We start from the raw sequence: 15,546 nt of genomic DNA, 5'->3' as shown, positions 1-15,546 counted from the left end.
GAGTGCGAAAAGATACGTGAATTCAGAGACAATTCTATAACCAATGTTCAAGAGATGTGTAAATATTTCATTCAAAATGATCTGCTACCAGAAATTTTAGCCAAATATCCCCAGTTTGCTAACTGTAGGTAGTAACTAAGTGATTGTAACCTATCCACCGCTGCCCACTGGATGGGGGGGCGGTGTGCAGGACAAACATATAAATTGTGACACTAGCTCTCCACATATGTCAGTTGCTTAATTTAGAAACTGTACTTGAGGTCGATCTCGAACCCATTGTTGATGTGACGATGTGTATTGAATTTTGTAACTAGCTCATCAAGATTGTAACTTGCATAGCTAAATGAATTGTGGGGTTCAGTCCCTGAGCCCATTATGTGCCTCTGTAACCCTTTCCACTACCACTCACAAGATGGGTATGGGGTGCATAATAAACGAACTAAACAAACTGTCTTTCCTGATACAAGTTATATATTTGATACACTCAGAATTCATTCCCAATTTTAGCACAAAATTTAGTTTGACAGTGTCTTTTAAAATTTGTGTGAATATACATGATTTTGTATTTATAATGCTGACTAGTAACTGAGTACTGGTTGCACTGATCCAGGGTTCGAATCCTGGCGAGAAATTTAGGCGCGTATCTCATCTCATCTCATCTTCTTTTCATTTCATGTAATCTGTTATCATTTTTTTGTCTATAATTTTTGCAAGTATTTACCTCCTTAAAATTTTCTTAGATTAAGGACCTGCCCGAAACGCTGCGCGTGCTAGTGGCTTTACAAGACTGTAATTACCATATTTGTATCCTCACATTCCTTATGTACATTCTTGTATATGCATAAATAAATAAATAAATAAATATATCTGATGCCTTTATTCAAGTAAATAGGTACCTGGGAGTTAGGCAACTGTTGTAGGTTGTGGCCAAGAAAGACATTCACAAGCCCAATAGGGTGCGTATCCCTGTCAATTACAATTATATCCCTGGCTGCTTATCCCTGACAATTAAAAGACTATAATTAATTTTCAACACTCATCGTCATAATAGTGAATGCCCATTTATCAGGGATTTTAGACCAAATTGTATGGGGAGCTTCGAAAAAGGTTCATTCACTCCAAACCTGTAGAAAATATCCTTATCTATATCAAGTTTATTATTGTAGATTATGTGGTTGAGTCTGGTCACAGACATGACAGGACTAATAAATAAATAATAAATAAATACATAAATAAATGTTTATTTAGGTAAGGTACATACATACAAGAAATTTTTACAAAGATTGGTAGACTTATAGATAGGGCTAGTACATACAGTGCCTAAAGCCACTATTACGCAAAGCGTTTCGGGCATGAAAAACTTAAATGACTAAAGCTTAATACTAATTGAGCATAAAGAGTAAAATGAAAACATGAAATGAAAACATAGCTGAAAAAGCAGCACAAATACAATTCTGTCGACAAACAGCGCTCTTTAAAAAAAAACTGTCAAAACTTTTCTCGTCAAAACTCGTCAAAACTTTTAAAATACTAATTTGGAGGATGTTTATCCGTCAATTTCTTCAAAAGATCAGATGTAACGCAAACAAGGAGCAAAGGGTTCAAGCTCAACAAGCCACAATGTAGGACTGAGAACAGGAGATGCTTTTTCACCCACAGGGGGTATTAACCCATGGAACCGCCTACCCGCCGAAGCTGTAAATGTCAAAACGTTGTTAACTTTAAAATTCTGCTTCAAAAAATCCCCAGGACAAATGGGGGAAGCTTTGACAAGCTGCCGGCTTTCTGTTCTCGTCTAGACCACTTCAGTGTTAATGGCTCTCAGGTAAATTACTAGTATTTACACATATAATTCAGATATACAGTCTATGTATACAGTCTATGTATTTAATAAACAGTTTTCAGGCAACAGTTTTGAAAATTCGGGATCATATTCGAAGGATAATAAGCTGACAGTATAGCTATAGCTTAATATTGTTCAGGGTTCAACCCCCCATTAATGAAAACATGTAGAAAATTTGATTGATGAACCAACATGAAATTTGCTCTTTTTATATTTTCTCTCAATCTCGGCTAATTTGTACGCAGTGTTGGCAATGTCTGTATGTACTACTTAAGTAATTGTGATTAACACATTACCCTAGATTTAATACAAATAACAAACAACGAAATTTATTAAGATAAATTTTATAAATTATTAGTAAGATGTTTTTAAAAACTTTGGTATTAACTAGTTAGGGGAAATAATTAAATGATATAGAATTGTTGTGACATGTCGCTGTTGTGATCCGGAAATAAAATCTGCAGAAGTGTCAATGGCAGGGTTGGGGAGAGAGGTAGTGGAGTCTGGCTGCTCTGACCTGACCTGACCCGCGGTGAGTGACCTGACCTGCCACCCCACCACCCCCAGGGCACACTCATGGCCCTCTGTCACATGTATCAAGTGTTGTGTGAGGAGAGTGCCGCGGGGGTGGCTGGAACCTCGCTCATATGAGCGGGGGCTTGAGGTCATGTAAGGCTACAGTATTGACTCATTCAGCATTCCTTAGGTTGCTGGACGAGTCGCCCCATATCCAGCTCACCTCTCATCATCATAACCAAACTTATTCTGGACTTATTAGGTAAGTTAGATTAGGTCAAGGCTTGATTTGTTCGGAAGCTGGAAATGGGGCGACTTCATGAAACCGAATTCCAGGCTCAGCCTATTTAAATGTTATCATTATTTGTGGTGTGTGTATTTACGTGGAGTTTCTGGTCAAGTACAGCTTTTGCGTGTTGCAAAGTTGCACATTAGATTTCTGGCGGGCCTTGTTTTTGGAGGCTGTTCCTTCACGTTGTCCTCACATCCCAGACCCTTAGTCTCTCCTCATAACCTTCTCCAAGCACTATAATCAACTGGCTTAATATTCTGACAATTTTTGTACCCTGTCTTTATTTAACTCGGAAATATATTAATATGCAACAAACTTAACACAAATAATCTTATAATGACGGGAGATTTTATTATTGGCTTTTGCCAGCATATATAAAAGTAAACCACAACAAAATTTACATACAGTATTTAGGATTTTCTTTAACTAACTTCTGGAGTGCTTTCTCGTGGTAATTACCTTTTTGTATACAGTATTAATATTAAAATAAAAGTGTGTGCATGTGTACTTGCCTAGCTGTACTTGTGGGGGTTGAGCTTCGGCTCTTTGGTCCCATCTCTCGACTAACTGGTGTACAAATTCCCGAGCCTATTGGGCTCATTCATGTCTACATTTGAAACTGTATGGAGTCAGCCTCCACCTCATCACGTCCTAAGGCATTCCATTGGTTAACTACTCTTGACAGTGAAAAAGTTCTTTCTAACATTCCTTTGGCTCATTTGGGTACTAAGTTTCCACCTGTGTCCCCTTGTTTGCAGTTCCACCTGTGCTAAATAGTTTATCTACCCTGTCAATTCCTCTATATTATATAGAGCTGGGCAAGGGAAAACAGCTGAGCTGAAGCTGGTCAGAAATAGTGTTACTCCAGGCTGGTCTGTGGCGATACTGATTTTGCTATGCATGACTTAACTTTACGTATTCACCAGTTGCTGCTTGCTGATTAGATAAGGAGAAACATCTTATACTTAGGCAGTGTGTGGACAAATGTGTATTGCCTGTAAGAATTGCAGACACAGGAGTAGCAACTGCAGATGGGTGATAATAATAATGCAAAAATAAATCATTAACATGATGTATCACTGACAAAATTAGTAAGAGCCATGAGGAGGATTTGAACTTGCACACTGGGTACTTTCAAGCACATGCCCTAAACTGCTAGGCCACGATATGCTAGAAACTAATGTAACCTGGTGTTACGGCCTCACTTAGACAGGACTACTTTGTCGTTTCTCCATTTTCTTATGTTTAGTTTGGTCATCATATCTTCAGCCACGTTATTGTGGTTCATCGTTTGCCATGTAGATAATTCTGCCATCTATTGACCAGTGCATTATCTCTAATGGTGTGCATTGCCAAGCATCACTAAGGCTTTCACCTGTTTAGTCTTCATTTGAAAACCCTCACCTCTTTGCAGAAATGGTTTTGATAACATCCAAGAAAATTTGATTGCATGAATCGAATATTTTATTCAGTAGTTACTAATTTTTTTATCCAGTTTGAGAAAAAACTTTCATAGGAAGCCTGAAGACTGGTAACTTTACCTTAATCTTCAATTTTAATATATTTTTTCTCTAATATTTCAGATGTCAATAGAGCCCATATGACTCGAGGCACACCATAGTAAATCAAGATGGATGATCCTAATACTGACGCTCAGAAATTGGGCAGTGAACACAGGTCCTCATCATTAGATCACCTGGTGTTACAGGAGGGACTCGAGACTAGAACACAATGTGAAACTACTAACTCAACCCATTTTGATAACAATGAAATTTTGGTTCTTGAGGATAATAGTTCTGTTCAAGAAAGTGTGGATGTTTGTATTAATTTATCAGCTTCTACTGAAAATGAAGCTGTTGAAGGTCCTCAGTCGAATAGTTCATGTACCGCAGAAAATTTAAGTTTACTAGAATTGGAAGAAGCGGACGGGTCTTTTGAGGCAGTTAGACAGGACGAGGAAAGAATATTCGACAGGGAATCGCAAACAGTTTTCATTAGTAATATTTTACATGATGAGAGTGTTGTGGAATTTACTCTGGAAAATTGCCAAGATAAAGATATTGAAGAAAATAAATATTGTTTACAAGAAAAATCAGAATCCTTAAGTTCTAATTTAGAAATAACCATGAACAAAATAAGCAGACCCAGTTCTTCAGACAGTGACAAAACATCAAATGCGTGTTCTCAGCCAGTTCATGGGGATCCCAAAAATTCTAGTTATCTTCCTACTGAAATTGAAAACCTCTTGACATCATCACATGCGTGTAGTCCCGATTCCGACTTTGAGGTCAGCCAAGTGGATTTCACTTCTGCTCCAAAAGAAAATCTTATGAAAATGTTATCGTGCTTGTTGGACGAGTGTGATACCTTAAAGAGAGAAAAAGCAAGGTGAGATTCGTAATTTGTAAATCAAAAAATTTTTTTGTGTCACAGTATATGGAATTTAACTTGTTTAAATTTAATACAAGTAAATTCACCAGGTGTTATTATACAAAATTAGGATTCTTTTAAACATGAGGTTTTCAAACACCTGGTATTCATTTATTTAGGGCTGGTGTGTAGTGTTTGTTTTACACCATGAGAATGCATAATTTTGTGTATAAAACTCTAACTTTCCAAGCAGATATCCAGCAGATATCCAGCAGCTCCTCTAGCAAAGTTGACTTTGTTGCACCCAAGATCCTGAGAAAAGTGTCGGGCTTTATTTTCTTTCTTTCTGATGACGAGTTATACATTGGTTGAGTCTTATAAATGTTCACTATTAAATTAAGTCCAAAGCTTGCTTATTTATCTTGTTGAAATTCGATTTGCAAAATTGTTTGAATAGCTTAAAACTATAATTCAAGTAAAGATTAAATAGTTTATATATCATAAAATGGACTCTTCATAAGAAAATAAGAATTGAGGGAACTGCGGAATGACTATTGGCTTGTGTGAGGCAGCTTTTGTTTATTCAGTTATAATTAGTATCATCTTGCAAGGCAGCACAGTACAGTATTTATATTTAGGCAAATTATTAACCCTTGCACATTAAACTAGTGTTATTTTTAGGCCTGTCATAACATTTAAAGAGGTTGGGCTCTTTGGTAAGGTATGTGTAAATGAATGAATGTATGGTGTCAATAAGAACTAAGTAAACTGCAATAGGCCTTTTTTCTCATATGAGTCATCTATTTTTATTGTGGATTTAAATAGGAGCTGCTATGTATGGGCAAATGGGCCCGTATGCGAGTGTATGTAAAGGAGCTACCACCTATTTATATCCTCCTAAACTTGCCTCTAGATAATTTCCGCACCACATCATCTGCACGCTGCTGTCACTACACTCGTCACTATTTATTTCAGGTTAGAGAGTGAGGTAGACCGCCTTGAGGCGGACCAGTCATCCCAGGTATATACAACGCAGATAGAATCTCTGGAGAAAGCTCTTGCGCAAGTAAGCTAAAATACCCAGCTGCTGCATTGAATTTTGATGAATTCTATCAACTATTGCATATTCAGTTCTGCTCTATTATTTAAAGCAAAATTGGCCTTTAGTATTATCATTTTTGTGTAGTTCTGGCTTTTCAAACTCTGTTCCGTGGAAGTTAGGTAAGGTTCCTCGAGGTATTTTCGTGAGTGACTGAGATAGATAGGTTGGACAAAATAAAATCACAGGCTGATTAATTTGTCAATAATTTTGCATATGTTCCTCGATAAATAAGTTGAAAAGTAACGTTGAATGTAATGAAACCATTTTTTTTTTTGTGGGGGGGGGGGAGGGGGGGGAAGCAGTTCACACACACTGTAGAAGCAGTTCACACACACTGTAGAAGCAGTTCACACACTGTAGAAGCAGTTCACACACTGTAGAAGCAGTTCACATACTGTAGAAGCAGTTCACACACTGTAGAAGCAGTTCACACACGGTAGAAGCAGTTCACACACTGTAGAAGCAGTTCACACATTGTAGACGCAGTTCACACACTGTAGAAGCCGTTCTAGTTTCATATACAGGTTGTATTATTCATTCTCGACTAATGGTTTTGATTCGTGATTGTGATGACGTGATCTGGATCTTTGATTTTTACCCCATTATTTGTCTTACTAAATTATATTTTCTTGGTACTGTATTCTTAATTCCCTATTGCTCTGGAATATATAAGTTGCTAAAATGTGCTATCATTCATGAAATTGATGTCTCTTTAATGAAGTTGAGGTTAATACCAGTTAGTTCCAGGTGGGAAAGATTTAAAAAACAGTTTGGAATAGTGTTAGTCAAATATGTGTAACAGTGATTGTAATTGATATCATCTTAAATATCTAGGCACAAGCAGATGCATGTAGTTGGCAGCAAAAGCTTCACCAAGCGGAGGAAAGCTACATGACCGAAAATATCAAGATTCGCTCTGACCTTACAGCCCGCCTTGAGCGCATGACCAAGGAGTACGAGGCAGCAAACAAGGATAAGGAGTCAATGGTTATAAAATATGCAACATCAGAGAGGGAGGTAAGTTTCAGTATAGTAATGTTAAAATTAAACTGACTCCTTTTATGCATGTGTAATAAACTTAACATTTGCAGGGCATAATTTACCTGTTTCGTATTTGGACAGTTAATGTAATGTTAATTTATTCATTATGCATAAGTTTTCTGTAGTTATTCATATTGATGAGTGTGTATTATAGATCCAAGGACGAGTGGTCAATTTTACTACTTGGCGCACCATTCGTTAATGCAGTCTCAATCATCCGATACTTTTCCTCAGTTATCTTTAAAATTAGAGTTCCCAAAAGGCTTCTCTGTTGCTGTGTAATTACCTGAGTGTAGTTACAGGATGAGAACTATACTCGTGGTGTCCCGTCTTTCCCAGTACTCTGACTTTTTATGTTTTGAAACTGCTGACAGTTTTCTCCTCCTCCCACCACCACCTTGTTCCAACTATTCACCACTCTGCTTGTGTGTATATATATATATATATTTAAAGTGCTCCTTCAACACTATTTCCCTACCTACTGTGATTCTTCACTATTTTCTTCACCAGGTAATTGTGGCTAAGAAACAGAAGGAAGCAATAGAGAAGAAGATGAAAGAAATGGAGAAAGAAAGAGAGCAACTTCTCAGTAAAAATAAGATGCTCATATCTGAGCGAGCACGGATCTGCCAAACTCTGGACACTAAGGTAAGTAGCTGCCCGTCATGTACTAGCCACCTCAGTTGCTTCCTAAGCCAAGCATTTGTATGTTCTACAGAGACCACACAAAATGCCAAGTTCTGTCAACCTATGTCCTCTCCTTGTCAATTATCTTTGCCATATACAATAAGAAATTGGAGGGGGGAAGGGGAGACTTATCCGGAGAAAGTGCCAAGCCATTACGACTGTATAGCACTTGGAAGGGGTCATCACACCAGAATATGAAGATTTGACAACGTTTTGGTCCATCCTGGACCATTATCAAGTTGATTGTGATAATGGTCCAGAATTGACCGAAACATCGTTTCTTAATCTTCTGTTGTGTGGTTTGGTCATCGTATCTTTAGCCAAGTTATCGTGACTCATCGTCTGCACGTGAAATTAATCGCTTTTAATTTTCCTTTCTCTCAGGTTCAGAAGAATAACTGGTATCAGCGTGAGGTAGAGAGGCTAAAGGAAGAAATCAACAGCAGAGATATTAAAATAAAGTGGGCACAGACTAAGTTAAAGACAGAGATGGATGCACATCAGGTACAGGCATTGTTGTGTGTTGAGGAATGCGGGTTGCATCCCATTGTACGGTGTTAATGTTTTCTCGTAGATGTATGGCACACCTATATGATATACTGTATCTATGTGATAAACATTTTGATATATCTTGTGATATATTATGCTCTTGTGATTTCATTGTGCATGTCCTCTGTCCTTTATAACATATTTAAGCATTGCTATTACATCCACAAGTGGAGTTGCATTTCTTCAGGCTTTCACGTCGGCTACGCCACAGAATATTAACCCTTTAAATCTCTCTTATTCTCCTCTCCTTAAGCTAATTAATTCCAAACAGGAATCACAAGGCAAGCTGGATAGAGCACTAACCAAAATCACCAAACACGAAGAGGAGCTGAAGACCATTAAAGAGGAGGCCGAGAGTATTGTCCGCAACACCAGAGACAGCGAGAACTCCAGGGCAAATATTCTAGGTAGGTCACATCTTGTACATAGATGATATGTGCGTATATCATGAAAATAAACACTGATTAATGTATGGGTTACAGATGATGATATGTATGTGTGTGGATCTCACATTAAAATCCACACACATACAGATGATATGTATGCGTGTGGATTTTAATGTGAGATCCCTTAAATAATATTAGGGGTGACTGTTTGAATCTATGCTTGTTTGAATACTTTTGTAATATATTTGTATTAAATATGACTTAGCCATGATCCCACTAAGGTTCTTCTGAAATGTGAATATTGATTTTATTTGTATAAGAACAAAAATAATTTTAGTTCTATAAAAATCTTGGTAAATTTTGAAATAGGTCTTAAGCTTGGTTTTCATGTTGGCAATGACTTTTGTTCAGTCAAAATGGTTATTGGACCATACCCCCTTATTAAATATTGATTTGATTTAATCTGATTACCAAAAATCATAGGACGTGTGCAGCTGCAGTATCAGTTTGGACTACGTGACATCCAGTGGATCTGTTTTACTAATGGTGGTGGACTAAAAAAATTTTTGTTCTTATATAAATAAGTAGCAGGTTTTCATTTTGAAAAGGACAGATTTGGCTCAGTGGCATTTGGAGTTTGGTTAAATGTTGATCTGACAAGTGTTATTCTGAAAATGGATATGTGAATATCTTTCTATATACAGTATTAGTTTAATTTGGTTAAAAGAAATATCATAACAGATTATAACAATTTCGTTTTGAGCATGGGGAAAAAGCTTTGACATTATTTTCAATTACATTATAAGAACAGTTTTCATTTGAGATTTGACTCAATTGATCTGGACATAACATCCTAAAATATTCTAGCATCATATCAAATATGAACTCTTTGTCATTAAACAGCAAATCAAATTGCATGGAATAATACTTTTCTTGTTCCTGCAATGAATCCATTTTTCCTGCATAAAATCTTAGCAAAAATGTACGTGATCAAAATGTATAGAAGGTGTTGAGAGATGTAAACCCACATAAAATCAGTAGTTAACTATTTCTGCTAATATGTGTAATGACTTTGGGCATAGAGAATTACACACCTCAAGGGTTAAACTTATCAATGCTATCTATTGTTGAGCTCTGTTGGAGTGGAATTGACATTGATTGAAATAGTGTATGAAATTGTCACCCACTGTCTAAATGCTGATAATAGTACATATGATTGAATTGCACATTAATACTTTACCATATAGATATGCAGCTAAAGGAAGAAAAAGCTCGTCTCATCATGGAACGACAGGCCAGTGAAAGCCGAGGGTCAGCCTTCAACAAGGTGTCAGCAGAGCTGGAGGCGTTGAAGCTTAAGCACACGACTCTAGGGGAGGAAGCTACATCCCTGAGAAAAAGAGTTAGTTAACACATTTTTCATATGATTAGCTCAAGTATTTGATGTAGTTGTACATAAATTATGAATTATAGAATGCTTGCAATTCATAAAGATAAGTGATGCATCTTTTATGTTAGCATTGCTGAACGCTCTTGCTGAACTTTGGTCTGGACCTATCTTATGTGTGGATCAAGTACTCACCCATCTCTGGCCTTCCCATATTCTATTGGAATCATCCTAATCATGGATGATGATTTTTATCATCCTCATGTAATACTTTTTTTGTTTGAATGCTCTGTGGTGCTAGTGCAGGAATGCAGTCCCATTCCAATGTCAACACCCTTTTGCTTTTGTAGTTCCAGTAAGCCAAAGTGATCAGAGTCTGGTCTGTCATTCCGAGCTAAATAATATGCAGAACACCAAATTGAACAAATTGTCTTTAGATGCAAATCATTCATGGCATCACACAATTTTCCAAATCATCTTCACTAGCTTCATTTTCAACACATAAAGCAGCAGTGTGAGCTTTCCATAGTTTATGATCAAAAAATTTTGAGAGACTTCAAGCGTACATTTCGGCCTGCTCCATAATAGTATACTTGGTATATCTGCCACACATTTGATAGTCTTAAACCCTTAGAAGTGAAAAGTGTTACATTGCTTATGTTTGCACATACTTTACACCCAAGTTTATCATCCCTGAAGACTAACCATAGATAGGTTTCCTTTTTTCTTTCACATTTCTTTAGTCCAAACACCTGAACAGGGATACAAGTTAGACTTCAAAGCACCATTACTTTCTGAATTACACATGGATTCAGTTTGAAAATTTGAACTAGAAGCAGTTGAAACACAACTCATGTCATTTTCACTGTTATCATTATCAGTCTGCTGTACGTTATTCTACTTACACTCCTCACTTTGTTTACGAAAGAAGGTCAACATTGTTTGCTTAGAAGCCATGATGGGGTTGTTTGTGAGAAAAAAGAATTCTGTATTTGGGAGAAAGATATAGGCTACCAGACACCACTTTACTAATGCCATTGAAACACAGAAGCAGAGTTGCCAACTCTGTCACTACACTGTCGTAGTGACCCTGTCGTAGTTTACCTTGTCGTAGCTCAGTCGATTAAGGCAGTGTCTGGGATGCTTCCGGACGCAGGTTCGAATCCTCGTCACGGCCCTTGTTTATTTGTTCTTTTGCCAACTCTGTATTTCACACGACGCTAGAACCATCCCTTAAAGCACTAAATTATGTAAAGTTATGTGTAGCAGTTTTTTTTTTTTACCTGCCTAGTATTTAATACTAAAATATACAATTGTATGAATAAAGAATACCTGTCTAATGAACTACTGCTAAAGCCATGAACATTATCGCTGATGTCTGGCATAAATACAGTACTGTATACAGGAAACGTTCACTTGTGTCAGGTATTATGTTTCCAGATTCGTACCAAAATAATTCAGCTTGTTTACTTTTTCAATATATAAAAATTAAAATATTACTGAATAAGGAAGGCTAAAGGGCCTATATTAGCTCTAATATAGACACACTGAACGACTTTCTAACAAACGTGACCTAATTTAAACCTACCTGTCCCTTTTTTCTTCTTTCTTTTTCTTTCTCTTAATTTTTTATGCTTCCATTCTACTCCTATTGTTACACCCTTTATTACACCTATCCCTTCCGTACCTTTCACTATGCTCCTTCCTCTAAGATTTCCTCCTCCTCACCTCTCTCTTGCCTTACAGTACAGTATGTTTGTTTGATTTTGATTATTACTTAAAGGAAGGTTTTGAGTCTTAATAGTCATTCTTTTTGTATGACAGCATATTACTGCTATTGTTGTTTCTTCATCTTCTGATGTGTGGTTTGGTCATCATGGTATTTTAGTCCCTCTCTAGTGGCTCAAAGTAAGTTTAGAACGGTCTCTTATCTCAAAGGACATGGCCAAACTATTTGGCATGTTATTGATCATGGTGGGGTGAACAAGTCATTAGAAACATCTAATGACTTGTCTGGGATCCTCTCAGACATAGGTTCGAACCCTCATCACGGCCCTTGTGGATTTGTTCAAGTCATTAGAGCTTGGTGGGGTGAGTGTGCATCTGTACAAGTCTTTGGATCTAGTGAACACCTGACGTACTAACTCAGAAATGTGCATCTAATTTTGATCGGTGCTCCAATTTTTTCCCATATTGTACTAGTAAAATTATTACTAAGAGCATTACTTGAATTAAATTTTACTGACACACAAAATCTTTTATTTATAAGAGAATAGTGCTTACCTATCAGTGTTTACCTGTCAGTAACTATGGGAGGAGCAAGATGTAGCTCTTTATGCCCTTCCTCAGTCGTGGTGTTCATTTAGGCCTACTGGGGACCACAAGCCAGAACCTGGCTTCCCTCCAGAGAGGCGCAGAGACCAGTGCCACTTACGATAAAATTTTATGAATTTACTCATGTCTGCCACCACCAGGGAAGGCACCCTCTTAGTGGTAAAACAAAAGAAACCACTGCTGGATATAAGCAGGACTACAGCCTCAAAACCACCAAAAGAACTCCCCAACAATGTAAACAAACTATCGAAAAATCATGAAACTTATGCGAGCTTGTTCGTCTCACTTCCTTCTCTCATTTGCGGGGAGGTAGAAGGCAGCCTGGATCATATGGCAGTTCCACCCTCAGTTCTGTGATGATGGAAAGATGCCTTACACTTTGAGGGAGGGAAGGTGTCAGGGAGCCACTGGGGCTCATCTTGAAATTGACGTTTCATTAAATTCATTGATGGTTAAATGAAGACGACGAGTCACAATAACGTGGCTGAAGATATGAAGACTGAACCACACACCAGGAGATGAGACGACGACATTTCGGTCAGTCCTGGACCATTATCATCATCGCAATCGACTTGATAATGGTCCAGGACGGACCGAAACAGCGTCGTCTCCTCATCTTCTGGTGTGTGGCTTAGTCTTCACAGTTAGATGGTTTTCTGGGGGAAGTTCCTGTGGCTCCCTGAAGCTATTTTCTTTGTCAGAAAAGGAGGAGCCAGTTGCAAATGAACAAACCGGCCCCCAGGACCAAATCAACAATGACCCCTACTCCAAAGTGCATGAAGCTCACATATGACACAACTGAAGGTAAGAGAAATCAGAAATAACACCCTAAAATAACAATCCCAGACCAAAGTGAACAATGTAAAATGAGTGGATGAATGGAAGAAAAGAACATGGTCGAAAGACCAAGCTGGCTCAGGCATGCATGAGCAGGCCAGAGGTGAAACAGTGCACGTGAGCTTGAGAAATGGAGCAAGGGTAGTATTGACCCCAAATGCAAGCTGAAGTGGCTCCCTCAATGTCACACACTATGAGGCGACAGTATTTGGCACGAGATGGAAATCGAGGAAAATTCAAGAAAGAAAAAGACAAACAACAACAATGAACTGAGGGTGGAGCAACCAGCTCACCCGGGCCGCTTTCCTCCTGCTCCCGAAATGAGGGGGAGTAAGGTTGGGCATTTGAGCTCGCACTAATTTCATGAATTTTGTTATTGTTGACATTATTGGTGGATATGTGGGCCTGCGGGCCACGCCAAGCAACAGCCTGTTGGACCAAGCTCCTACAAGTCCAGCTTGGCCTCGGGCCGGGCTCGGGGAGTAGAAGAACTCCCAGAACCCCATCAAGCAGGTATCAAGCAGTTCTTTTGGCAGTTTTAAAGCTGTGGTCTTGCTTATAACCAGCAGTGATCTGTTTTCTTTCACTGACTTTGTGAATGCCTTTCTTAGTGGCAGCAGAATTGAACAAATTCATAGAATTTTATCATAAGTGCCATTTCTCTCTGTGCCTCCCGAGAGGGGGGCCAAGTTCTGGCTTGTGGTGCCCAGTAGGGCTGAAAGAACTCTGCAACTGATGGCACTTAGTAGTTTGGCACTCTTATCAGCTTATTAGCTTCAGGGTGCCACAAGGGGCTTCTCCAGAAATAGCTTGTGTACCTGCAAATGATACATAAAGTTTTTTCTGTATTCATAATATCACAAAGTAGAATCATCTCTTAACAATGTTTTTATAGGTGGCAACTTATGAAGCTGAACGAGATGAGACCGAGAAACTGTTCACTAGTTTGCGCTTAGAAGTAACAGCTTCACGCCAGGAAGCGGCAGACCTCGGCCACCAGCTGTCTAACTCGGCACACCTGCAGCAACAGCTGAAGAGGTAATTCTACTTTAACATTTGCACTCTTTCTTAAACCCCTTTCCAATGTCATTCTAATTTCCACTGTCAGTATTACCCATACCTTGAGGTTACCTTGAGGTGCTTCCGGGGCTTAGCGTCCCCGCGGTCCGGTCGTCGACCAGGCCTCCTGGTTGCCCATGTGGCCAGGTAGTGGCAACAACCCATGCACCATCACAGGCGACAGTGTTACCCATGCAGCCAGGTAGTGGCAACATCCAGTATGGGTAATGTCTCTTTATTTTTTTATTTTGTTTTGTTTTTCCTCGACCCGTAAGTCTGGGTTTTTGGATGAAAGCTCAGCTTGAAGCTGTGTTCTTGGTGGTTCGCAGCTTGGTGATGCAGCTTTATTGCCTGTATTGTCTGCTAAACACACTATTGTTCATTCCCCACTACCTGCAAGTAAAGCTTTGTTGTTGTTGTTTCCATCAGGTACTGCAAAAAACACCAACCTTTAAAAGGTTTAAAGATATAGGAAGGGCATTCTGCTTTGCCAGTTGCCCTCTGGAGATTTTCCTAAAGGGTTTCTAAACTTTCTTCTCAATCTTATTAGTTGGAGGATCCTATATTACTTCTTCCGAGTAGAGAAGTAATAAAAGCTACCTTAAGCTTACCCGTGAGGATTGGATGAGGCTACTGTACATCCAAGGCAACAGTCTGTCTAGAAACCTGTTTGGTAATTATTTTGCTGCGCTTTCCTAGCGATCACTTGCAGGGTAATTGGGGTGTTTAGTGGATTGTTTCTGTTCATTTATTTTATAGACGAGTGGTCATTTTGTGGTTCAAAATAAAAAAAAATCAAATCTAAATGTTTATTTAGGTAAGGTACATACATAAAAGAGATTTTACCAAGAGTGATGGATTTATAGTTAGGGCTAGTACATACAATGCCTAAAGCCACTATTACGCAAAGCGTTTCGGGCATAACTGGGTTGCCTGAGATGCGCTCTCAACTGTGCACACTCTAAGAACATGGCAAGATCAGTAGCAGTAACTTGCTACGCTAGAGGAAATATAGATGACAGCTTGGTGTGTGCGTGAAGGATGTCCTGGGTACACCCAGGACCATGCTAGGGATGCAACTGATGGCTCGACTTGGAAAAGTATTTCATTCCACAAGTCATTGTCATTTAATTTTGTATAAAT

General features: G+C 38.6%; 1 protein-coding gene across 4 annotated transcripts in view; it reads left to right on the top strand.

The window, feature by feature from the left end:
* The first annotated feature begins 2,303 nt into the window (after window positions 1–2,303).
* Window positions 2,304–15,546, top strand: part of Golgin104 (Golgin 104) — a 30,195-nt gene continuing 16,952 nt past the window's right edge. For 2 of the 4 annotated variants that reach the window (XM_069336607.1, XM_045732801.2), the window contains exons 1-9: window positions 2,304–2,375; window positions 4,235–5,039; window positions 5,997–6,087; window positions 6,958–7,140; window positions 7,675–7,812; window positions 8,236–8,355; window positions 8,672–8,807; window positions 10,034–10,188; window positions 14,240–14,382. In XM_069336607.1, coding sequence (XP_069192708.1) covers window positions 4,282–5,039; window positions 5,997–6,087; window positions 6,958–7,140; window positions 7,675–7,812; window positions 8,236–8,355; window positions 8,672–8,807; window positions 10,034–10,188; window positions 14,240–14,382 — 1,724 coding nt within the window. In that variant the 5' untranslated portion in view covers window positions 2,304–2,375; window positions 4,235–4,281. Of the gene's footprint in view, window positions 2,622–4,234; window positions 5,040–5,996; window positions 6,088–6,957; window positions 7,141–7,674; window positions 7,813–8,235; window positions 8,356–8,671; window positions 8,808–10,033; window positions 10,189–14,239; window positions 14,383–15,546 lie in introns of all 4 variants that reach the window. The other 2 variants (XM_045732803.2, XM_045732800.2) reach the window with 1 other exon arrangement.

The sequence above is a fragment of the Procambarus clarkii genome, chromosome 36 (genome assembly GCF_040958095.1).
Source record: "Procambarus clarkii isolate CNS0578487 chromosome 36, FALCON_Pclarkii_2.0, whole genome shotgun sequence".
In the NCBI taxonomy this organism is placed as follows: Eukaryota; Metazoa; Arthropoda; class Malacostraca; order Decapoda; family Cambaridae; genus Procambarus; species Procambarus clarkii.
This window is presented reverse-complemented; position numbering and strand designations above follow the sequence as displayed.